This window comes from Myiozetetes cayanensis, unplaced genomic scaffold, assembly GCF_022539395.1.
Source record: "Myiozetetes cayanensis isolate MyiCay16 unplaced genomic scaffold, myiCay2020 scf1, whole genome shotgun sequence".
NCBI classification, from domain to species: Eukaryota; Metazoa; Chordata; class Aves; order Passeriformes; family Tyrannidae; genus Myiozetetes; species Myiozetetes cayanensis.
In genome coordinates, this window is record NW_026086604.1 from 145,210,351 (window position 1) to 145,234,325 (window position 23,975).

General features: G+C 45.8%; 1 protein-coding gene across 2 annotated transcripts; it reads left to right on the forward strand.

The window, feature by feature from the left end:
• Nucleotides 1–1,132: 1,132 nt before the first annotated feature.
• Nucleotides 1,133–22,506, forward strand: WDR86 (WD repeat domain 86). Of its 2 annotated transcripts, none has more exons than XM_050311604.1 (7): nt 1,133–1,251; nt 2,373–2,673; nt 5,441–5,582; nt 7,087–7,516; nt 15,488–15,623; nt 19,622–19,725; nt 21,005–22,506. In XM_050311604.1, the coding sequence occupies exons 2-7, from the start codon at nt 2,511–2,513 to the stop codon at nt 21,221–21,223; spliced, it is 1,194 nt and encodes a 397-aa protein (XP_050167561.1). In that variant the 5' UTR covers nt 1,133–1,251; nt 2,373–2,510; the 3' UTR covers nt 21,224–22,506. The 2 variants fall into 2 exon arrangements, with proteins under 2 accessions (XP_050167561.1, XP_050167552.1); XM_050311595.1 differs by lacking the exon at nt 1,133–1,251 and adding an exon at nt 1,897–2,014.
• The last annotated feature ends 1,469 nt before the right edge of the window (nt 22,507–23,975 follow it).

The following is a 23,975-nucleotide window of genomic DNA, read 5'->3' on the forward strand; positions in this document are numbered from 1 at the left end:
TGTTTTCATTAGTCACCATAGGAGGGAAATATTAAATAGAAATAATAATAAAAAACCTTGAAAAGGCTTTAAGAAGGGGGTGTGTGGGGGGAGGACTAGCACACCCTCTGCTCCCACAGCTGATACACGGCTGATCTGTAGCCAAGGGTTTCCCCTCTAGCTCAGCCTCCCCTTGAGATTTAAACTGTGCGTGTTTAAAATGTGCAGACCTGCCTCAAAACTAACAAAATATCCCTTCCATCTGATTTTTTCCCCTTGCATTCAAATCATAGCAGCACAGGAAAATAAAAAGGAGTGCTAATCTATCCTACAGTTTCCCGATCAAGGACTCTGGGCAAGGGTTTTGTGAGTGTATTTGACAGATGTACGAGCAGATGGTGAGGGACACTCCCTGAGAGCAGCCGATTCCCAGGCCTCCATGTCCAAAAAAATATCTTTTCACGGATAATGTGATTTTCAGAGGGAAGAAACACAGCACTCTCACCAAAACTTCTCGTCAATTTCTCGAAGGCACAAGGGTTGTGTGGAAGTGCCTGTCTTCAGAAAAGAGCTGGCTGGGGACGATGAGCCACACAGGGCTCGACCTGGCCCTCGCAAAACCCGAATCTGCAGCTCCGTCTTGCGAGCTCCTCCACGGCTGCATGGCTACAACTGGCAGCCGGGTCGGGATCACCTCGTGTTTGCATTGGGTGTGACATATTAGCCCTGTTTGGCCTCTGCCAGAACGCGCTGTGCAAAATAACACATCCCGTGCGGCGTCCGTTTAACACGCGTGTTTCTGCGCTGAGGGGCATCGTGCCAGAGCAGGGCTGGTGTCCTGCTAAATCCCTCTCAGTGCCTGGTGAACCCCGACTATGGAGCCAACAGGCTCCTTTGGAGGCTGGGGCCCTGACACAAAAAGGTGCTTTTCTGATCCAGCGGGGTGTGAGCCAGGAGAACTGGGGTTTGTGATTTATCCTACAACGCTGGCATGTTTTTAGCAGCAAATTAGCTGCAGCTCCCCCATTTCTTCGGAGAGGGATCCACGCCGGACCTTGCTGCTGCCTTCAGTTTGCCTGGTGCATTTATCATTTGTGCCTTTAATTAGACAGTGAACCAGCCCATGTTTCCAATCAGTCCCGAGGCAGCGGAGCCCGCTTTGGAGTAGCTGTTGGAGCCCTCGGGCAGGCAGTTTGGGGCAGCACAAAGCCCCGCAGCAGCCCTGCCCATAGATTGGACGCGTTAACAAGAAACAGCCGCAAAAGCTTCGGGGTAGGGGCAGAGCGAGAGAGGGGGCTCGGGGCTCCCGTGGAGAAACGTGGCGGAGCTCGCCCAGGGAGAGGGGCGAGAGTAGGAACAAAAGGAGGCGATGGTTTTCCTCACTCCAGCCCCCAGCACAAGACTCAGCGTCCTCCTGGGAGTCACCGGCCGCGGAGGGAACCGCGATGCCCGCGGTGCCCCCCGGGGCAGGGGGGCCGGAGCCCGGGGGAGCGAACGCGCGGCAGGAAGCGATGCCTCCCCCGGGACCAGCCCGGGGGCTCCGCCGGCGATGGGGGGGAATGCTGCGGGACCCCTCCGGCCGTGGCGCGGCTGTCAGTGGGACCCCAGCCGGGACAGACCCTCCCGCCCCCTCCGCTCCCCCCGTGACCGAACCGCGGCAGGAGCGGCCCCGGCGGGGCGGAGATGCCGCTTCCCCCGGGAAGGGGGGTCGGTGCGGGGGGAGGCCGTCCCGGAGGGGCAGCGCTGCCGGGCACCGCCGGGTGAGGGGGACGCGGCAGCACCGAGGAGGAGGCAGCGCGGGCCCCGGGGGGAGGCGGCTGGAACGTGGAGCGGGAGGCAGGGCCGGGGCGGGGGGTGAGGGCCCGCCCCGGGGTGGGCTGAGGGGGCACGGCGGGAGCCCTGCCCGCCTCCCCGCGGGGCGGGGGCCGTGCCGGTGGGGGGACCCCGCGCTCGGCCCGGCGGCGGCTCCGGCGCCCCGGCCGGAGGAGGTTCCCCCTCCCCGCAGGGCGAGTGCGGGATCGCCGCGTCCGGGGCGGTGAGTGCCGGGGCCGGGGGGCCGTGCGGGAGGGATGGCGGCAGCCCTGGGGCGCTGGGGGGGCCGCCCGAGCGTGCCCCGAGTCAGCCCCTGAGATCGCTGGAGAAGCAGCAGCCTCGGCGGGGCCACCAGGTAGCGGTACCGCCCGCCATCGATCCCCCCACGGGGGGCTGGACGTGCCTCGGTGCCCATGGAGAGGGTATCCCATCCCATGGAGGGTACCCCAGCCTGTCTGCTTCGGATCCTGCGGGGAAAAAGGCTCTCAATGGCTTCAGCACACCCCGAGGAAGAGATGCATCCACTGGGAGATGTAATGATTTGACTTACTCCACCATTCCCCCTTTGTGTCCCTGTGCAGGAGTCCCGACCACCCTGCTGATGTGTGGGAGTTGAGGTGATGGCAGAAGTCGGTCGGTGGGACACGGCTGAAGGTCCCGGGGCTGCGGAGCGCCCGTGATCCCACCCCGCGGGCTCTTCCAGCGCCGGGAGCGCCGGGATGGGGAACAGCGGCTCGGCCGTGAAGGTCTGCACGGATCACCAAGGGGGCATCAACTGGCTGAGCCTGAGCCCCGACGGGCAGCGGCTGCTCACGGGCAGCGAGGACGGCACCGCTCGGCTCTGGAGCACCGCGGACAGCCAGTGCCACGGGCACTTCCAAGGTACGGGAGCTTCCCTTCTTAACCCCGCGATCCGAGCCTGAAGCGTGTCACAAGGCCACACAGCGCGTCCTGGTCGCTTTCAGTGCCTGCAGCCTGCCGGGCAGCCAAAATCATGCTCGTTTTGTTTTGTGGGGTTTTGGGGGTGTGGGTGTGTGTATTTGCTACAGTAACATTTAAGGAGAAGCTCTCAACTCCAAACAGGTTACCAGCGCTACTGAAGGCACGGATCCTTTTATCTCAGGGTGTGGAATGTAGCAGTCATTTAAGTTTTGTCTCTTTCTTGGGAGCTCTGTTTTACACCCTGAAGAAATACTGACGTTTTGTTATCCTCTCTTTTTTTTTTTTTCTTTTTGTCCTTTTAATCATCTCATTTTCCAGACAGTTCTTATTTAGAACCTCTTGACCCAGAAGTCTGGAAAGAAACCTTATTAAATAGATTTTCCACCCCCCCTCCGAATTTGACACACAGAAATGTTAATTGCTGGGTTTCTTTTTCAACTGAAATTTTTGTTTTTCACATTTTAAACAAAGTTTATTGCCCTTAGACTAGCATGTCAACAATTAAAAAGAAAAGAAAAACTCTGTGGAAAGTATAGTCAGATATGGACTGAAGCTGTTGGTGTTCTCACTCATGTTCTTTTAGTACAGAAAAAAATAAAGCTGTTAAGTTTGAAATTTCTGATATTTTTTTTTCCTTCAAAAGAAGAAATCACATTGCTGTGATTTTCTTGTTTGTTTGCTTGCTTCCTTGTTTTTCACTATGGAGTATTGTCTTTTTTTTCCCCACATCCTGCCATAGTTCCAGTTTCTGGAAAACTCGCTGTATTTGATTTAGGCTTAGAAATCCTTTTAAACCACTAATTAGCTTTTAACTAGAAAGAGAAATGTATTGGATAATGTTCATTATTATGGAATCTGGCCTATGTGCTGCCAGTGTTTGGGGTAAACTCTAAAGAAGGTTGGCTGGGTGGTTTGTGAACTGTCATTTGAATCAGATAATTGTATGTATTTTATATTTGTGCACACACACAGTTGATGTGTAAATTTGCATTTTACAAGCTGTAATTACTGATAAACCTGTGTCTGTCACACAGTTTCAAGCTCCACCACAGCACGACCAGCAGCCATGTGTGGTGGCTGCTCTTGGCCAGACCAGCACCAGACCCTGTCTGCCACACGGGGTTTTGGCATCCTCTGTGTGGGTCGAGTATTGCTGAGTTAAAATCTGACTGGCAGACTTTGGTGCAGGAACCAAGATGCTTTTTTGATCTTAGAGCTGGATTACATGAGTCTGTGAGAAAAAAAAATCCAGCAGTTGAACCCTGTCCCATTTAGGCTGCTTTGCAAAAAGTTTCACAACTATGAGTATAGTTTTGCTTATAGCCCTGGTGATCTGTTTAATTTTTGGCATCTGATGAATTTGCTGTAGAGGAAACCAGCCATATGTTTGTAACGTGGATTCTGGTTTGCTTTTGAACTACAACAAGGCTTTTGAACTACAGGAGTTGCAGTGAAATCTGCTTTTCACAGTCAGTGAAACTGTTTTACTGGGCAGTCTGCTTTCCCTCAGCATTTTTTACCATCTCTTTATTTTACAATATCATTCTGTTTTTCTACTACCTTTGTCCATCTGTCTCTCTTTAAGCACATTTGTCCTTATTAGATTTTTTTTTCTTTTTTTCCTCAAAGAATAGTATTTAAATCACAGTAGGGCCCACCAGCTTCAACCATAACTATCACTCTTGTGATAGTGACTTAAGAGGAAGCCGTTCTGATCCTGAAAGCTTCCATGTTAAAACAGAAGAGTGCAAGGTGATCCCAGCACAGTGATTAGACAGGTGACAGCAATTTCACACAAGAGTTCTTGGGTGAAGCTGGAACTTGAATCCTAAGGTGATTTTTAAATATGGTGCGTTTAATGTTACAATAGAAAAATGACACGTCTTGTTAGGCAACAACAAAAGCTTGAGGTTGTAATATTAATTCCTCTTTGCTGGCATTACCCTGTTTGTCAGCATGACAACTTTTGAGCAGTGGTTGTGTCTGTTTTTATTTTAACTGCAGAATCCCAGTGTACTCAGAATATTGTATAAACAATTGTGCTCTTATTCTGCCTTTCTGTATCATGTCCTTAAAGGTGTACTGATATTTTGTAAAGTTTGGGGTTTATTCATGTTGTAAGTCATGATGGGGAAAGTCTTGGCTGACTATTTACCAGATATGTTTTTTTGTTTGCATTTCATTCTGCCTGGACAATGAAACTAAACTTGCTGGTAAGTCTCATGTTGCTTCCTTTTTTCAGAGTTCTGTGCTTTAATTTACGGCTGTTTGTATCCTGAAAACCAATGGGCTGTGTTGAAATGCAGCCTTTTTCCCACCTTATTTCACAAGAAGGAAGCAAAAGCATTTTTTTATTTAAAAAAAAGTCAATTTTTTATTGGTTTTAAACTTAATTAGTCTGAGTTTTATTATATTGATATGAGTTTAGCCCATAATGTTTCTATAATGCTGCTGGATTTACCTGATTGGTGGAACTGTACTGTTTTACTCTTTCACTTAATCCTGATATCCGTGAATTTTTCTGCTGTTGCATGAAATTTCTGTGTTTTGTAGAAATCCTCAAATGTGAGAAACATGATGGTGCACCCAAAACCAGAGTTTCATTCCTTTGTTTGTTTTATTTTGTTTTTAGTCGAGGCGAAGGGCTCCGCTAGTCAGTCCTGCTTGCATGCAGAGTGATCAAACTTATTTCCTCTGTTGTTCCCAGGACATGAAAGCTACATCACCTTTTGCCACTTGGAAAACGAGGCTGCCTTCACGTGCAGCGCAGATCACACCATTCGCAAGTGGGATGTGGTGACGGGGCAGTGCCTGGCCATTTACCGAGGTCACACGTCGATTGTGAACAGGTTGGCTCCCTGGAGCTCTCCCCTCGTGTCCCTGTAATCTGTTACCACGTCAGTACTGTCATTTCACTGCCGTTCTCCGTGACTTCTCTAATAAAACGGGTTGTGCAAACCTTTGGGTTCGTGCTACCCCTGTCCTGTGCTGCAGTGATTACTTTTCCTAACAACGGTGCTGACACAGCCATAGACAGCAGACAGGGGAGAAATGAAAGGCAAACACAGCAGGGGGGTTGAGTCCAGGGCTAGGAATGAAATTCCAGAAGGAATTATCCAATTGATAACAGATGCTTCTGATAAATAGACTTTAAAAACATCGTGTCATGTCTTTGTGTTGGCAAGAGGGGTGAAGTCAGGGCTTTTCCTTTTCTTGCTGTTTGTGCAAATGAAGTTTAATATTAAACTATTAAATTAATTGTGGGTGGCTGATTGGCCTGTCTTTTTAAAGTGCCTCTTAATAGTTGGACTGGATTTAATTAATGGCAAATAGAGCAGTCAAAGATTGGTATTTTTTTAACATTTCTTTTCTGGTGGGTGTGTGGGTTTTTTTGTTCCTTGCTAAACTCAAAACACATACGATGTGTAGCAAGATTCTGTAAATAGTTAGGAAGGCTGGCTCTGTGTTTTGGCACTGGCCTGATTTTTTCTTGAATCAGCAAATGGGAAATGTGTTCCCTATTCATATGACTTTGATGCCTGTTTGAAAGGTTCCAGAGGACCAAACTCAGCTGACAAAGAAGGCAGGTTGTGGATGTTCCATATCTCTTGTTTGGAAATATGAACTTTAGAGATTTTTCTGTTATTATACGCTTGTGCTGCTACAACTTATCGTTTTGGAGGCCCAGCAAGTTGAATTCCTGAGCTGTAATCTCTGATTTGCTCTTCAGTTATGTAATGAATGGGATACTCTTTCTTTACCTTTTTTGAGATCCTGAGCTAAGTGAAATTAGGTGTATATTTTTTTTTCTTGCACTCTCTTTATTTGATGATGGAAAGATGGTTATCTTTGCACACCGACAATTGCAGTTCAGGTTCCTGGAATGTTTTTTTTAGTGTTTTGGTTTTTTCTGTTTTTAATTCCAAGCTATTGTCATAGGTCCGTTGATAAATAATTTTTTTTTAATAAAAAAAGACTGAAGAATAATTGCCAAGAATGAGTTACTTAAAAAAAAAATAATGAAACAAAACAACACATAAAACTTGTAGCTAGTAGATGTAACTTATGAAAGTTCATGATCCCTGCTGGGAGGCATTTTAACAAAACACAAATGCCCAGAGTTACAATGCTATAGTGTAAAAATATAAGTAGCAATATATATACCTGAATAAGGGTTTTTAAAAGTAGAAACAGAGGAGTGTTCAGTTTCTAAAAACACTGAATTGGGGTTATATATGTTGTGTTCATGCTGCTGTTTCATGCTTCAGGGTGCTTGGCGTTGAAAATGTGACAGAAGATGGTTATATAAAAAGAACAATGCTGTTCATGCACAAAACCCATGCTTTTTTGCAGGATCCTGGTTGCCAAAGACTATCTGTTCAGTGGCTCCTACGACAGGACGGCCCGCTGCTGGAGCGTGGACAAGGAGAAACAAATCCAGGAATTCCGGGGCCATCGGAACTGTGTCCTGACTCTAGCTCACTACTCCTCCAGGGATGTTCTCGAGGAAGAGGAGGAGGAAGAGGAGGAGGAGAGGGTGAGCAGAGACCTGCTGGTGACAGGGAGCACCGACTGCACTGTGAAGGTCTGGTGGGTGTCCAGCGGGCGCTGCTACCAGACCCTGCTGGGACACACCGGGGCCGTCCTGTGCCTTATACTTGACGCACCAAACAGGGAGCTGTTCTCCGGCAGCACGGATTACACCATCCGCACCTGGAATATTGTCACTGGTGAGCAGCTCAAAGTGTTCAAAGAGCACCAAGGATCAGTAATCTGCCTAGAGGTAAGAGCTCTCCTCAAGAGCCTTTGGAAAGGGGTGTCCATGCCTTAACTCGTGTGGGTCTCCGTTGTCTTTTCGTTCATAAAGAAGCTCTTCCAAGGCAGGTTATAAATGGTAAATTAAATATTCATGTTATAACAAAATAGTAGTGCTCTCTGATCTTGAGACAAATCCTCTTTCCTAAAACACTTTCTGACCTCTTGGCTTCTAGTGGCTGTCCTGGTCTAAACTTCTAGCTCAGTATCTATTTAAATCTTCCTAGGTCTTGGAACTCATGAGTAGGTTTTCTGGGTGCAACATTCATCTGAGTAGGATTGTGTAGACAGGATCACCAGTAGACTCTGAAGAAAATCACCTGAGCAAGTAAACAGTGACAGCGTCAGATAACTTAAAAAGAGGAGGGGAGAAAAATTCAGAATAAGACAGGTAACTTAAAAAAAACACAACCCAAACCCCAACACGAAGTTGTGGGCAAAAGATAATGGGAAAGCATAAAGCTGAAAGAAATCCTACATTAAAAACCACACAGATATAATCTGAGAAAAGAAAGGGAGAAAGAGGTGGCCAAGACAAGAAAACGGGCAAGGAAAATGGGAAAGAGAAGTAGAGCGTGGGGAAGAGAAATCAGGAAATGATGAAGGAAAGAGGGGAAGAAATGTAACGTGTTCTGAAAAACCGTGCTCTGTTTTTCTGTTTGCAGTATTTTTCTGGTGAATGCTGCCAGATTTGTTAATGATGCAGGGAGGAGCAGAAGGTTAGGCAGATAAGGCAAAATGGGAACTATCCCACAAGCACTTACCCTGTGCACTCATTATCCACCAGAAAACGCTCACAGTGTGTTTAAAGAGAGTATATGATGGTCTGTAACTTAGTTTCAGGTCAGCCTAAATGTTTATAAATGTGTGTGTCTGACTGAAGTTAATGTCAGTAGTTTTTCTTTGCTGCTCTCCTTGTTTGTGTTTGTTGTCCGTAAGTGTTTTTCCTTTACAGAGGCTACAGGATGTAATTTTAATAGCTGTTTAGTAAATGTTGCCTTTGTTTCTAGAGAAGGTAGTCACAGCTGACACTAACAGAGTAAAAACCTGAGAGTACCGAAGGAATTCTGGTTTTCTTCAGTTTTAGAAAGGGAAAAAAGAAAAACCCACGCACAGTCATGTTGCCCTGGAGTAATGTTTGTCTTGCTTGGGTAAATTCTCAGTGTTAAAGCTTGTTTTTATGATATTGTGGTAATGTATTTTGAGGATGCTGAAGTAAATCCGTTGCTGTTCTTAGCGTCACGCTATGTTTTGTTGTTTAATTGTAGCCCTTCTCCAAGGCACAGATTGGCAACAACAGAGCTTGCTTTAATTTAATTGGGTTCTTGCTAAAATTGTTACACAAAACTGGCTTGACCCTCTCCCAGAAGCCTGGGAAATTCAATTATGCTCTTTGAATGCTCAGGAATGAGCAATGCTTCTCTGCTTGTGAGCACAGAATTAAACAATGGTTTTAAACAAACAGAACTTCTTGTAGGGGAGAAGAAAAGCAAAACCAATACATCTATTTGGAAAACCTGAACAATTCAGAGTACACAAGACTGCTGCTGCCAAGACTGTGTTGGCAACAGTCCTGGCCAAATCCTCTTCTAGCTGTGAGTAACTGGTAGCCCCTCACTTCTCTCATCACCAGCTGGTGTATGAGGCTGGGAGAGTCCAGCTGAGGTACATATAGGCCCCCACAGAGAGCATTTAGTGTCCAGGCCTCTCAAACTTATCCCAGCTTAAGCAGTCACTGTACTGCTGTTGAATAGCTTTAGGTTGTTGATCTTTCCTAATTCCTCCCTCTGCCTAGCTGGGTTCAACACTGTCCCTTCTGTTCCACTTGGCAGCCTCTCAGCACAGCCCACATGGTATTTTCATTCTTTCAGAAAGGGGTCAATCACCAGAATCCATACAAAGATGTTACAACAGAAAGGAAACTTCCTGAAAAGAGGTGTTTATTTTATTTTTTTTTTTAAATTTTTGATTTCTTCTCAAAAAGCTTTTGGAGCCTTTTTTGCCCTGGGCTTCTTAGTGACAGGGTTGTAATCTGTGGCAGTGAGTTGGGATGGTATTTTTCAAACTCCAGGTCAGGAAGGACTTGGAGGTAGTTGTGAGTTGCTCACAATAGTCAGCAGACAGTTTTAATTGTTGACAGCAATTAATTTTCTTCAGGGCAGAAGTGAACTGCTAATTACAGCAGATTTTCACTCCCCTGTCCTGGAGGAGCTGAGTTGGTACCAGGAATTAGAGGCATTTATCTATTCTCTGGGTGGTATAATGCTTGTATGGGGAAAATAAAGGGAAAGAAAAATAAAGACTTATTTTCATTTTATTTATTCAAATAAAGATCCCTAAGGGAGGGTGACCTTTCGAAAAGTTTGAGAAATGCTCAGTATGATCTTTCGTCCTGGACACAGATCAGGAAAAATTTGGATATTGAGACCATATTTCCCCCAACTTTAGAAAGCTGTTATTAACGGGAATGCCCTGGGATGTTCTGAACTGCTGCAAATTAGCTCCAGCCTCTTCCAGTCCTCTCCCACTACTTTCCAGTAAATACCAATAGTGTTGCTGTAGCAGTGAAAGGGAATTCCTGGAGCTTCTAGAAGGAGTTTTCTGGGTGGACGGCCATAAAGCACACCCATGTTATCCACCTTGTTTCCTGCAGAGCTGGACTGTGAAAAGCAGAGGGCTGATGCCACAGGCATGTTCGGGTTTTGAGTGTTCCCCAGATGCCCTGAGATCCTTTAGGTGTTGTTGCCAGCTAGTGTAAGTTAGAGGAGCCTGGGAACAACTCTAATCTAGCGTGGCAGAACAGAAGAGCATTGGTGAGCTTTAGGCTTTCCCTTTTCCCCTGGCCTTGATGGTTCTGGACAGGGGAGTGAAGAGGGTGAGCTGTTCATGTCCCCCAGGGCTGGTCCTGCTGTCCCAGCTGGGGTCAGTCTGTTGAAGGTGAGTTACCAACCAAACCTACTGTGGGTGTTCTGCTGGCAAAGGAGCTCTGCTGCAGGTACCAGCTTGTTCTAATGCCACTCTTCTCTTCCTTACACTATTTAAATTGGACCAAGAGAGAAAGTCTCCTGGCAAAACCTATCTACAGTGGGGACTGTGTCCATGGTAGGTGCTTTGGCAGCACTGATTGCTTGATTTTCACAGTCAGGCAAGGTAGCTCATGGTGGAGCAGCCAGGACTCTTTGCTCTCTTCCTCCTGCAGTGCATTGATCGCTTGGCAGACGAAGTACAGCAGCTGTTCTGAGCGCTCCCTCTTCATATAAGAGCCAATAATGAAATTTTATAGGAAGTGATGGGGAAAAGCAAGGGTGGGCTGAGTGTAATCACAGCTCATGCTCCTCCTTCCACTTAAAAATTTCAGGCCTGGCTAAAGACCAGTACTTGGAATTAATAATCAAACACCCATTTTCATTAATGTGACTGCCTGCAAAAGGCTGAATAACCCTGATTTAAATATTTACTTGTGTATGTTTTCCTAAATGCCTCGGAAGTAGCTTTGCAAACTGTTTACAAGGATTGCTTTGTCCTTCGCTGATTGTTCTTTCTCTGAGTATTTATCAAAATTGTGCTGCCGAAAGCTGGCAGAGAGAAAGGATCCAGCTTGGAATTTAGCTTGGATCCTACAGCAAACATTCTTGCAAGGAAACTTCTTTTTGAAGAACATGAACATGAGTGGGCAAGGGCTTGCTTCTGGTTTTCCCCGCAAAAGATCCTTTGTTTGGACCATTCCCTTCAGTTGCCTTTTGAAGCTGACTAGAAGAAAAGAATGCTTTGAACAAAGCCACTGCCTGGACTCCCTTTATGTGCTTAACTGTTGTGATCACGGGGACAAGAAATGTTTTCTTGCCACATCAGTTAAATTAAGCGCACACAGTTTTTGTAATCTGTCTTTGTTGCATCAGAGGATGAAGATGTGAGTTAGAGGAATGTGAATGTGTACAACACCTGTAGAAGCTAAACATGCTTTGCACTGCAGCAAAAAAAGGCTGAAAAATGTTCTCTAACAGCCAGACCAGAGAGCTCTTTCTAGATGGATTCTCAGGAGAAAAAAAAACAAAACAGTTTCTTGCCCACAGGGAGTTTGTTTGCTCGTTAAAATGAATGTGGTTTGAATGGGATCCTGAAAGTCTTAACTCGGCCGAAGCTTACATAGTTGTAACTTGAGATAGGTCCAAGTTGGTGATTTTTAGCTTAGAAGTGGCTGTAGATAGGAGACCCAGCTGGCAGACTGTAGGAGCACTGACTCCCAAGAGGAGAACAAGCTGGTGGTGGGACACGTGGTTGCTGAGAGGAACTTACCCTGAAGTTCCTGGGATCAAGACTGAGTGCAAGTGACCTTCAGAAAGAGGATGTGCCCAAATCTCTCTGGAGAGCCAATTGCCTCTCCTTGGCTGAGGATTAAATTGTTTCTTATAGCAAAGGTTAATAAGGATGGCAAAGTCCATTTCTATAAGGTTGAAATACTTGTTAAACAGCTCCTTTGCAGCTATTTTTGGCATTCCTGCTGGTAAAAATTGTCTTAAACTGCTGCAAATATTCAGTCCATCCAAGCTTGTGGAGCAATATTCAGTCCATCCAAGCTTGTTGAGGGAAAGAAATAGCAAGTTTTAGGTGTGGTCTGTTTGAAATGTGCTTCAGGGTGAGACGAATTATGCCCCAGACTGCAGTGACTGTAAAGGTCTATCTTAGCTGCACAGATCTGCACCAATTTAGATGAGATTATGCCTATCACATCACTTAAGGCAGATCAGATTTGCAGCTTCAGCCTGAGCTGATAGCTCTTGATGGCTTTCTCCACTAATAGCCATTTCGTGCTCTGTTTTATAAAAATACCCTGGAAATGAGAGGCTGTGTGACAGTCAGAGCCTGTGCTGGGTTTTGCTGTTGGCTATGCTGCAGGCTCAGTCTGTGGCATGTGGTAGATTGTTTAACCTGTTAATATTCCTGTTTCCATACAAGGCTGAGGATCCTTTGCTGCTGTGCTCACCTGCTTGAGCTGGTGAGGGGGAGGAAGGTGCACAGATGTGTATAATGGGGCAGCCTGGGTAGCACAGAGGCTTTAAATGTATTGAAGATGGTTGGTGTGCTGACCATCTCACCAAATCTCTGGCTGGGCATCAGAAAGCCAACCATGGCTTGTGTTGCATCAACAGCAGCGTGGGCAGCAGGTCAAGGAGGGGATTCTCCCCCTCTGCTCTGCTCTACTCTGCTCTACCCCCCCTGCAGTGCTGCCTCCAGCTCTGGGGTCTCCAACATGGGAAGGATGTGGACCTGTTGGAGGGATTCCAGAGAAGGCTGTGAAGATGCTCAGAGGGCTGGAGCATCTCTGCTACGAAAACAAGCAGAGAGAATTGGGGTTGTTCAGCCTGGAGAAGAGGAGGCTCTGGGGAGACCTCATAGCACCTTCCAGTGCCTAAAGGGGCTTCAAGAGAGCTGGAGAGGGGCTTCTTACAAGGGCATGGAGTGGTGGGACAAGGGGGAATGGTTTTAAACTAAAAGAAAGTAGGTTTAGTTTAGATATTAGGAAGAAATTCTTTCCTATGAAAGTGGTGAGGCACTGGCACAGGTTGCCCATTTCCATCCCTGGAAGTGTTCAAGGCCAGGTTGGATGGGTCTCTGAGCAACCTGGTCTAGTGGGAGGTGTCCCTGCCCATGGAATGAGGGTTGAAACTAGGTGATCTTTTAGGTGCCTTCCAAACCATTTTATGATTCTAAGGCTCTTACAATTCTGGTGCTATAAATTATCTAAGTAACCCCACATCATTTGATGCATTTTTATATCTAGCAAATCAGCAAACCTAGACAAGTTGCAGCTCTTTTGTTTCACTTTGGCATTCACACACCCACTTAAATGTAGAAACAAAGCAGCATAACCTAATGTACTGTTAATGCAGAGTGGCATTTACCTGCAGGAAGTTATAATTTAGTAATTTAGTGTTTTCCCATGTTCAGTGGGTGGGTTGCTGCTGCTAGCAAGATGTCCAAAAAAAAAAAAAAACACACACCAAAGATTTGGCCAAGAACCACACAGCAGGATCTCAAATCCAAGCATCCTCTTCCATTTAGCAGGTGCAGCATGAAAATCTCTTCATGCCCATTCAGGCTGAGCTTGGAATTTAAAAATCAGGTTACCTTCCTCAGGCTAACTGAGTGGCTCTTGGTTTTTGTGAGTGCTGCTGGCCACTCGCTCCCTTTCCTCACTGGGACACGACATTATTGCTGCTGTTAAAACAGCTCAAAAGTAATCGTAAATGACATTTCAAAGTACTGCTGGCCCTTAACAGAGGGTTGTGCTTTACAGGCTCCTGGTGTTTAGCTATGAATTCTGTTCCGTGGGCCAGGTTCTGCTGGTAGGAAGTGAAGTGTGGCATTCCCTGCTCTGGCTGGGCTGGTGGGAGCTGTGACCAGCTCTTGCTCTGCCTGCATGCGTTTCGTACATGGGTTAGCACAGTCCCATCACTGTAGTGCTTTGTATCTTAAAATACCTTTTGTTTCGTGTTGTAACAGCACAGTGTTGTTCTGTACAGAGCTCACTTATGATGCCTTTCGGGAATGGGGTCATTCCTTTTTGGGTTGGGAGTGGAGATGGAAGAGGGTGAAAAACATTCCAGCCTTACAGATACAGAGCACGCGAAGAGGGGGGACTGAAGGTTTATAATTTTCTGAGGTGGCAGAATAACCAGACCCTTAGAAGTGCCCTAAGAGCAAGGCCCAGGACAAGTGGATTTGTCATTTGTTGTGCACTTGGTTTCCTGCAGATACCTGAGGAGCGTCAGGGGCCAGTGCACTGCTGGTCATTTGAACCTTCTGATCTGTGTGTCTGGGGGACAAACGAGGTATCGTTACTCCTCATGCAAACTCCGTTTCTTGGAGGGGGAACAGGTCAGGGTTCTCCCTGCTGTCTCTCCATCCCTTTGATACAGAGTTTGCTGCAAGTCCATGAGGCTTGGAGGAGTGTGCAGTCAGAGCTCTACATAACAGTGGCTGTGAAAACCCTCAGTTTGATTTCATTAGATAGACAGAGAATGCCAGATTTTTCTCTGCACTGTGGAGTTTTTCCTTGCTGAGCTTCCAGGCTTTATGCAGTTTGTTTACTGTGTAATGGTTGGTTTTATAGTCTTGCACAGGTCATTTATTTTCTCTCTGTCTCAGTTTTGCAACTGCAGCCCTTCCTTTCGTCATTCTCTGTCGTGGAATAAAACCCACCCTCCCCACCAGTGAGTTCTCACAGGGCACAGGATGACTGGTGGAATGAGGCACCATTCTTCTTCGGGATTTATAGGCAGAATTACTTCAAACATGCAGCAGAAGACAATCTGATTGAAGATGTTTAAAAACCTGTGTAAAGGGTGGTTAATTATTTAATCATCCAATAACACAATCTAAAAAGGCTTGTGGAAATGCAGATACAAAACAGCTTCAAGGAAGAGTTAGCGTTTCCAAATGCTAACCTTGTGCAGAGTGATCATACTAAATATAAACCCTGGTTTATGTATGTAGGATTTTTTAATTTACCGTTTTTTTTTTTTTTACTCAAAATTGTTCTGAAATTTCTGTTGTAATTAAAACTTACAATCTGATAAGAGTTCCTGTCAAATATGCTTTGCAGAAGCTACACTACTGGGTTTTTTTTAAGGCTGTAATAACATATCTAATTATGGAAGCAGGGTTAGCATTGTTAAGCTCTCTGGCATCCTGCCTGCTTGCTCCAGCAGATGGGCAAAGTTTTTGTCTTCTGAAAGCTGGGAGCTGTTTTTAAGGCCCAGAAGTCAATGGGAGATGCAGTTGTGGAGAACACAATGGTTTGCTCACCATCCCTCTGTTTCAAGGTGCAGCTGTTGCTGTTGAGTTGGAAACCGACTTTGGATGAGTCACTTCAGTGCAGTTCTCTCAGGAACCTGCCTGAGGGACAATTGCTGATGTCTTCTTCTCTTCCCTTCAGCTGGTGAACCGCCACTTGTACTCGGGGAGCGCGGACAGGACAGTGAAGTGCTGGTTAGTTGACACTGGGGAGCGAATCCAAACGTACAAGGCTCACAAACACAGCGTTAGCACTTTGAAATACCACGCTGGGATCTGTAAGTTGCCTTTCCTCTGTTCAGCAAACCCCCTGTCTCCTTTTCGGTGTTTGTCTTTGACTGAAGGTTGTTAATGGAGAATAATTCTGAAGGCCTGTGAAATTGTCACTTTTTTTTTTTTCAACCCCAGCATGTTTATGTTCAGTATCAGACTTTGCTGCACTACTCCATGTGGGAAGCTTAGACGTTCCCCCCATTTTCCACCTCTCTCTTCTCGAAAATGAAGAGGCAGTTTCTTAGAGAAGTGGCTCAAATTCTGAGCTGTCTGGGGGTTGTTGGTGTAGCCATGGTTTAACCTCACAGGTCTGTCACCTGCTTCTTCTGTGTGCTCGGGGACAGCAAGTGCTGCTGCTGGAGGCACAGCCCTGTGCCTGCCTCTGCTGCCTTGTAGGTACAATGGACTGTCCTAAACCAGAATCTCAGATGCTCGCTGCTTCTTTCTAACAGTTGGGCTTCCTGTTCAGACTCTGACCATCTCTTTTTCCACAAGTTCTTTTCCTCTTACCTGTCGTGGTTCATGTATTTGTTCCCCAAACCACCTTTCTGCAGCAGCCAAGCAGTGCTTGCCTCACTCATGTTCTCAGCTCCACTGCTTTCAGTCCTCCTGCTGATAATGGTTTCTGTACATAAGTGTCTATTGCTGACATAACAGTTTATTCTGACCATCAAACCTCCCTCTTTAAATCCTTCTCTGTGCTGGCTTTCCTTCTGCACGTCACCTCTCCATTTCTGGTTTTGGGTTGCATGACAGCACCTCTGTTCTTATCAGTGAAGCTCTCTGTGTCATCCTGGTCTTATCCTGCCACTGTTGTTAGACCTGAGGTGCCTTCCTCTGCTTCCTGAACAAGAACTTCTCTCCTTTAGGGATGGCCATGGCTGTCTTAAGCTAATCCAGACATTCTAAACACTTGGCTGATCTTGGTTTCTCTACTTCAGCTATGAAGTGAACATACAACAGTGAATGAATGGTTGCTATCTGGGCCCCGATCTCTCTTTTGGCAGATCGTCAGTGTGATGGTGATAACTGGCTGACAGATGCAAGATGGTGCACGTTAGCAGAGAGTTGTACCTGCACTTGTCTAGCACCACGCTTGCCATGGCTGGCTGACTACATTTATAACCCAGTAACTGAACTGATTTCTAAATTATGTTTGGAAACTTACATGTTACCAAGCCCAGAGGTGGAATTTTATTTCAGTCAGGGAACCTTTTTTTTGGCCCTCCTTTCAGCATGAGACCCACAGTACTACTTTTCTCCATTAAAATAGTTAATTGTGATGTATGGTTATTTCCACTCTCCTCACCTACATTTCAGAACTACCCCATTCACCCCTACCTGCAGGTTGTAATTTCTGCTGATTTCAGCTTATGCTGTTGGCTAAAAGGCTGAAATGGAAGGGGAAAGGGTCTGAACCTAAGTTGCCCCCTGAAGTTATTACTGGTCCAAGATGCAGGCAGCGAGCAAGGGAAATGAACGAGAAACTGTAATCCAGGGTGAACACTGGTAGAAAAAATATTAATGATTTTGTGTGTGTGTGTGTGTGTATTTTCCCCCTTTTAACTATAAAGACACAAACCAAAACACTGAATTAATCAAGACTAGCCAAAGGTGAGATAACTGTGCTGAGCTGATGTTGGCCTGATCCAGTGAAGAGTATCCATGTCTGGGTGGGAGATGGAGACACTGTCTCCTTCATTAATGAGACCTCCAGAGCTGCATTTTTTCCGGTCTTGGTCCTGCTTTTCACACAACCAGTATAGACTTGACCACACTCTAAAGAATAAAGAAAGTTTAGGCTCAAACAAAAGTTTCATTATTTGATGCCAGCCCCATCAACTCTGCAGCTTTCTCTCTTTCCCTTATCCTAATCCTACCACCCTGGCCCTGCCACACACACACATTAGTCTTTCATAACACTTTTTTTTTCCTTAAAATATTTTAAGACAATATTGCTGCATTTAGTCAGACCAGTGAAGAACATCCCGATAGTGTGACAGAAGTGTTCAAAGAGTTATTTAAGATCTCGTTTTAAATCAAACGCAAAGGTACTAAAAGTGTCAAACAGGGAGAATTAAGGGTACCACTTGAAGGGTAGAAAAAATGCCCTGGAAAAATATTATGAGCTTGTCTGAATGCGTTAGGTGCATTTAAATTCTTGGAAGAGGAAATTTCCCCTTAAAAATTAATTTATATACTATTGTTGCTTGCATTACTGTGTGTTTTCAAGAAGGCTTTATAGTGTACAGAGGGTCCAGACAGATCTGAGAACTAAAATTTAAATCCTCCAAAAGTGTTTCCAGTGGCTTTCCTCAGCCTACTTGTATAATCAATAGGATGGTGAACATTGCAGCTGGTTTTCAATCTAATTTACTTAATGATATGTTGATTATTTCTCCCTTACAGTGGGTGCACAGTCCTTTAAAATTTAATGGGGTTTATATCTTTTCATGTTGCAAAAACTCCAAGGGAAACGTTTAAAAACTGTTCTCCCTCCCAGTGGTCTATGAAATTTAAGTAAAAAACTAAAATTAAATTTTTTTTGTTGTTTATTTCACAGGTGGTATATATATCTTTAAATGCTAAATCTGGGATAGATCAACAGATCCTCTTTGAAAGTCAGAGGTGCAAAGAGACTTCCCAAATCTAGCGTGACAGTTCAAAAGACATAAAAGGGTGTCAAAAGCAAAAGATCCTGATAGCAATAGCTGAGGTAAACTGACAGCTGCATAGGGAAAACAGCTCTTAATTGGTTCCTCTGCGTGTGTGTAACAGAATTCAGTGATTTCCTTTCACTGGGTAAAAAGTGGGTACCTGTACTGTGCTTTACTTCGTTGTTACTCGTTTGCAGAAGGGGACTCCGTGGTTTTTTGGGATTGTGTTGGCGACTGAATTCATAGTGGCCCATATAAAATGACATTGGTTTTCCAGATCCAGATGTTTCTTGGAGGTGTAGCCAGGAGGTACCCAGCTTCCTGCTGTTCCATTTGAAGTGGGAAGGCTGATGGCAGTGTGTAGTCTGTTCTCTAATCTCATCAGAGTCCTGAATTTACTGCTGTGATAATTTGTTCACCTCTCTTTGTTAGATTCAGTCCTGACATCCCCAAAAGATAAGGAATCTGTGGGTTTCGGGCACTTTGGTTTTGTGAAAATCTTTCCATGCTACTGGCCTTTGCAAAGACACGAAATGCAGGGAGCAGTGAATATATTGCTTTTTGCAGCTCTGAAATATTTATATCTAAATAAACTTGAGGAGTTTGGGTTAACTGAAGGAAAGTGAGTATTTGTAAAGGGAGTTTGTGACCTTTAAAGCACACAAATGGACTCCCTTTTGTGCATATTACTAAATACAAAATCTAAATATTCAGCACTGCCTTACAGTTGCTGGATGCAGCAATTCTTGGGATCTGATGTGAAGATCCTGAAGTGCTGAGAAGTCTTTCTTTGTACATCTAGTTAAGATACTCTAAGGAAACCTGATGAACAGCCAAAATTCATGGTCATGCTTAATATACTTACCCCTGCCCTGCCCCTCTTGGAGCAGCAGAGGTGATGGAGATACTGTAGCATTGAATGTAAACCTGTAAATAACTGTGGTAAAACAAATGGAAGGTTTAGTGGAAATCCTTACAGCCAAACTTGAGATAAATTACCTGCTTAGGATTACTGAGGCGTGTTTAGGCAGGGAAATAAAGGTGGAAGAGAGGAGCAGAAATAGATACACGAAGCGTGTTTGGAGTGAAATGCTGGTGTGTGTAGGAACTTCAGGCTTAAGACAGTTCAGTGTTTTGAGAAACACAACTGAAAACAAGCAGGCTGGGGTCAGCAAAATAAAAATGATCTGAACTGCTTTATCTGATCTGAGGAAAGAATGAAACCCAGAAATGGTATGTCATGCTCCTTTGTGAGCATGTTTTAGGTGTGTTTTTGAACTTGCACGAGCTGAGCTGGCGTTGCTGCTCACATCCTGGCCGTGCTGGGCTGTGTGGTTGCGTTGCAGTGTTCACAGGAAGTGGTGATGCCTGTGCAAGAGCTTTCAATTCCAAGAGCGGAGTCCTGCAGAAGATCTTCCGAGGACACAAGTTCATCATCAACTGTATCCAGGTCAGGAAGGGGTTTCTTTGTGCGATTTCTCCCTTCTGACTGCCTCCTGGTTTGTTTTGTGGGAATTGGTGTGTGGCTGGCGGGCCTGTGTGTCTTGGACTGGATGTTGTTCTAGGGTAAGTCTTGAATATTCCGTATGTAATTTTGGGAAAGCTTGTTAATAACAAGGATAAGTGAAACCACGGAACGAGTCCCCAGGGACAGCCCTGTGTCTGTGACTGGGGTTTTTTCAGGTCAGGTTAAACAAGGAGCCACAAAAAATGAGACGGATGTAAGTGATGCTGTGTGTGGGGCACGGAACAGACTCCAGCCTCGTGAGACCCTTTCCATCACAAGACACTAATGATAAGTGTTTGCAGTGCTCTAGGAGGAAAAGAAGTTTGTGCCTTATTCAGCCAGAATAATATTGTACCATCATCCTCCAAATTGCAAACTCTTGGGTACCGAGCAACTGGTTGTGTGGCAGACGGTGACCTGGGTGCATTTGGGTGGTATCTGATAGAATCCCTCTGGGCAGCCCTAAGTATTGAAAAAGCCTGGCTTTGTATTTTATTTTGTAACTTAATTTCCAACTTGTACAGGGTAAAAAATCCTGGTAAGAGAGAGGAGTGAGAAGTGGTGACCTTGATATGATCTTAAGTGTATTATGAGGGGTGAGGGGGCTGTGGTTGGGTGATGCTTCATATAAGCCAAAGTGCCAGTGGGGTGCTTGCTGTCATGACCCACCTCTGGTGACTGAGAGCACACCTGTGGTGGACAGGCTGATGGATCATGAAGGAAATAAAACCACAGGAGGGAATCAAGGTCAAATTACTGCAGGTTTGGAAGAACAATGGAGTTTGAAGGAGGAATTGTAACTGTAACTTACTGCAAAGGAAGAAGGGAAGCAGGAGGGAAGGCCTTCCTGAGCACCGCACTGCTCACTGATGCTGATTTTGGTGCCTCCTTAAGCTCAACATCAAAATCAGCACAGAAATTCCCAGCTACATCCCACTCTGACATCGAGTTTAGCTCCCCATTGCTTTTCTAGTGGGTCTGGGTTATAAATAACTCTTGCTGTTTATATTTTATGGCTCTGTGAAGTGGCTGAGAAATGGGCCCTGACTTGGTAATGTCTCACCCCACTTCAGCAGCTTTTGTGATAATTTATACTGGCTCTTGCCAGGAGCTCAGGCCTTAAGTGTTGGGATCAAGCTGTGTTTGCTCTGATTTGTGACGGTTTGATGGTGCCGATTCCGAGCCGTACGGTTTGGTGTTAAGTGTGACCCTGTTGTTCCAGGTCCACAATGAGCTGCTCTACACAGCTTCCCACGACGGCACGCTAAGGATCTGGGACATCCGGGGAATCTGCAAGAGAAATAAGCGGCGTTTGAAGAAGGAGAGGTCTGTCCAGGGCAGGAGCTCGCAGAAGGGGAGCCTGTCTCGTCTCTTCAACAACAAAGTGGGCTGTATGGTACAGCAGGAGAACGGGGAACATGAGGCCGTTGAACTAATGTGACCGCCCGGAACGGGCTTTCCATCAGTGACCAAAGCTGAACCTTTTGTTTTCTGCACCACTGTGTCCATGTAAACCAGAACCTGGAAAGAGGTGGGAAATGGCTTTGCTCGAACCTCAGTGTCGTGAGCCAGGGTTCTCTGTGACTGCCAGATGGACTCCAGTCAGATCCTGTTGCTGCAGGTGACTCAGCTGAGCAGCTCTGGGGCCAGCAGGGAAGGCAGGGTGGTTCAGGTGTGGTACCTCTGTGCCTGCAATTAGGAACTTCCCTTGTTTCAGTTCCCTCGGGGACAGAGGTGCTGCACATCTCTGCCTGACCAGTTTCTAATGAGAGAAGTTTTCCCCTGTTCCTGCTGCCCACTCACATGGACCCTGTTCAGCCCAATGTGGCAGTGAAAGGTGCCCTGCAAGCACAGCTACAAATTCCACCTTCACAGCTCACCTTTGTGTCAGTTGTTGGCCACCAATGCAGAATGGTTTGGCTCAGCAGCAGGAGTTTAAAGCAGACTTGACACCTCTCTGGGAAGTTGGGAGGAGTAGGACAGAAATTAATTGCCTTTTTTTTTTCCCCCACAAAACATAAGCCAGAGAACAAGCTAAACCTCAGCCCCTTTGTACCAAGGTCAGCTGTTTGCCAAGACACAGCAGTTCCCCTCCTCCCAACAATCCAGTGGGGTCTTTTTTTTACCTTTTAAAATCTCACACTTCAGCAGAGGAAGCACCAATGACTTCACATGTGTCTTCTGTGAGCTGCCAGGCACCCGTGTACCTTGGGCACAGTTCCTGATGGGCTCCTCTGAAGGGCCTCCTCTTGCATACAGGAGTTGGAAGGTGGTGACTACAGCACCTCTGTGGGTAGCCTGGTCCTCTGCTTGGCTGGCTTTATGGGGGGAAGGTTTTCCTTATATCCACCAGGAATGTCAAATTGTGATTTTCATGGAGGAGTAAACCAGGATTTATTGGGTGCTCTGCATGCGTTGTCTTTCCTCCTCCCATGGCTGTGTCTTGCTGGGTTGTTAGTAGCATTGGATAAGCAGTCAAACTCAAGAGAAGGTCTCCCAGTCTTTTTCCAGGTTCATCCCTCTCTGATAACCACTGAGCCATGAATTAACAAGGGTTCTTATATTTTTCTATTTGCAGATATAGCTCTTTGTACAACCAGTCCAAAAATACCTAACCACATGTTTTTATTTTTATGGCTTTATTTATTCTGTACTACAGCGAGATAAAAATGCTGTATTCCTTTTTTTAGAATGGATTAATAAACATGTGGCATCTACAGACAAGTGACTGTCTAGTTTTTGTTTTTGTCTCATCTAGAGGGGGGGTGGCTGGCTGCAGATGCTCAGCAGTTAAGAATGGATGGAATACAGGGGAAAAAGCCCCACATACACTTTTGGAAACATTTTTTGCCTTCCCCTCATTGCAGGGGCTGGAGTCAGGTGTGTGTGGAGCTGTCCTGCCTCCCTCCAGTCACCAGACTACCTGAGCTCAGATCCCCTATCAGCAGAAGGAGGGACCAGCCATAAAACAAAGCAGAGACTTAAGGGAAAGCAGGGATGACAGGGGCACATGTCCTGACTCAGCCATTGTCCAGGAGGCACCAAAGACCCCCACTCTGACATGGTCACACTGTGGGTCAGGCTGGTCACCCACCCTGCTCACCTTTCCTGCTGAGCAGCTTTGGTGGTTCTTAAGGGGCAAGTTCCTGCAGCTAGCAGGAATCAGCATTTAAATTATGTGAAATGCCAAAAAAAAGATGAACATGGGAGGTCATCTGCATCATGCAGACCTAATTCCACTGTAAATTCCAGTCCAGTGGTTGTGGCTCAGCACTGGCCCTGCGAGAGATCTTTATGAGCTGGTGGCTGCTGGGTGATGGTTTGCCATGCTGCTGACTTCGTATTTTGGTTCTGAGGATGACCTGAAGTAGGAAGCCTTTATGAGGTGGACAGAGTTCCCCAGATCACCTGGGCTGTACTTTCTGTTTAAAACTTCACACGCAGTACGTCAGATGCGAGAGCCTATCTGGGATACAGCAGCTGCACAGGCAATCAGCACAGACCTCAAAGAGTGGAATTAATGAGTCATCACCACTTCTGCCTGTTGCTAAACATATCACAGTGCCTCCAAATGCATGGTCCAATGAACTTGTAACTTTCAGCCAGTGCCTCCTGCCCTGCTGATCACTTACAACTGCGCATGGCAGCAGCGCTGGCAGAGTTACATCACTGATGAATGGCTTCTCTGACAAGCACTGCATGTTATGATGCTAATTTTAAATTCCCCAAGGACAAACCTTCCCTTCTGAAGTTGTCCCTGCCAGTTTGCTGTGCAAGCCACTTCAGAGAGGAGAATTACTGCCTGTTCAGCCCAACATGGTGCATGCCCAGGGGCTTTTGCAGGCAGTAGGGTTAGGAAGGAAAGAGCGAATTTGTGTGTTTCCACCTGCTTCTTGTTAAAACTACATCCATGACTTTGTACGTTTTCAGTTTTAAATTATTTTCTACGTTCTGGTTTTGCTCTGCATTTTGTCCAGTGGTTCCTCAGGGCTGGCTGGCAGAGTAGCAGGATATAATGGGGGCTGGGACTGGTTTCCCCTCAGGAGCTCGTAATACTGGTTTTAGAAATGCTTCAGCCTTCTTGGAGGAGACAGAAAACTACTCAATTTTGCCTTGATAAAGAAGCACGAAATACAAATAATTCCTTAACAGTGCAATCACTGCCTGCCTTTTGCTGAGCTTGGGTGAGGGAG

Coding starts and splice junctions, on each gene's coding strand:
- WDR86 (XM_050311604.1), top strand. CDS start 2,511: ATGGGGAACAGCGGCTCGGCCGTGAAGGTCTGCACGGATCACCAAGGG. Junction 2,674..5,440: donor GTGCCACGGGCACTTCCAAG/GTACGGGAGCTT, acceptor TGTTGTTCCCAG/GACATGAAAGCTACATCACC. Junction 15,624..19,621: donor GAAATACCACGCTGGGATCT/GTAAGTTGCCTT, acceptor GTTGCGTTGCAG/TGTTCACAGGAAGTGGTGAT.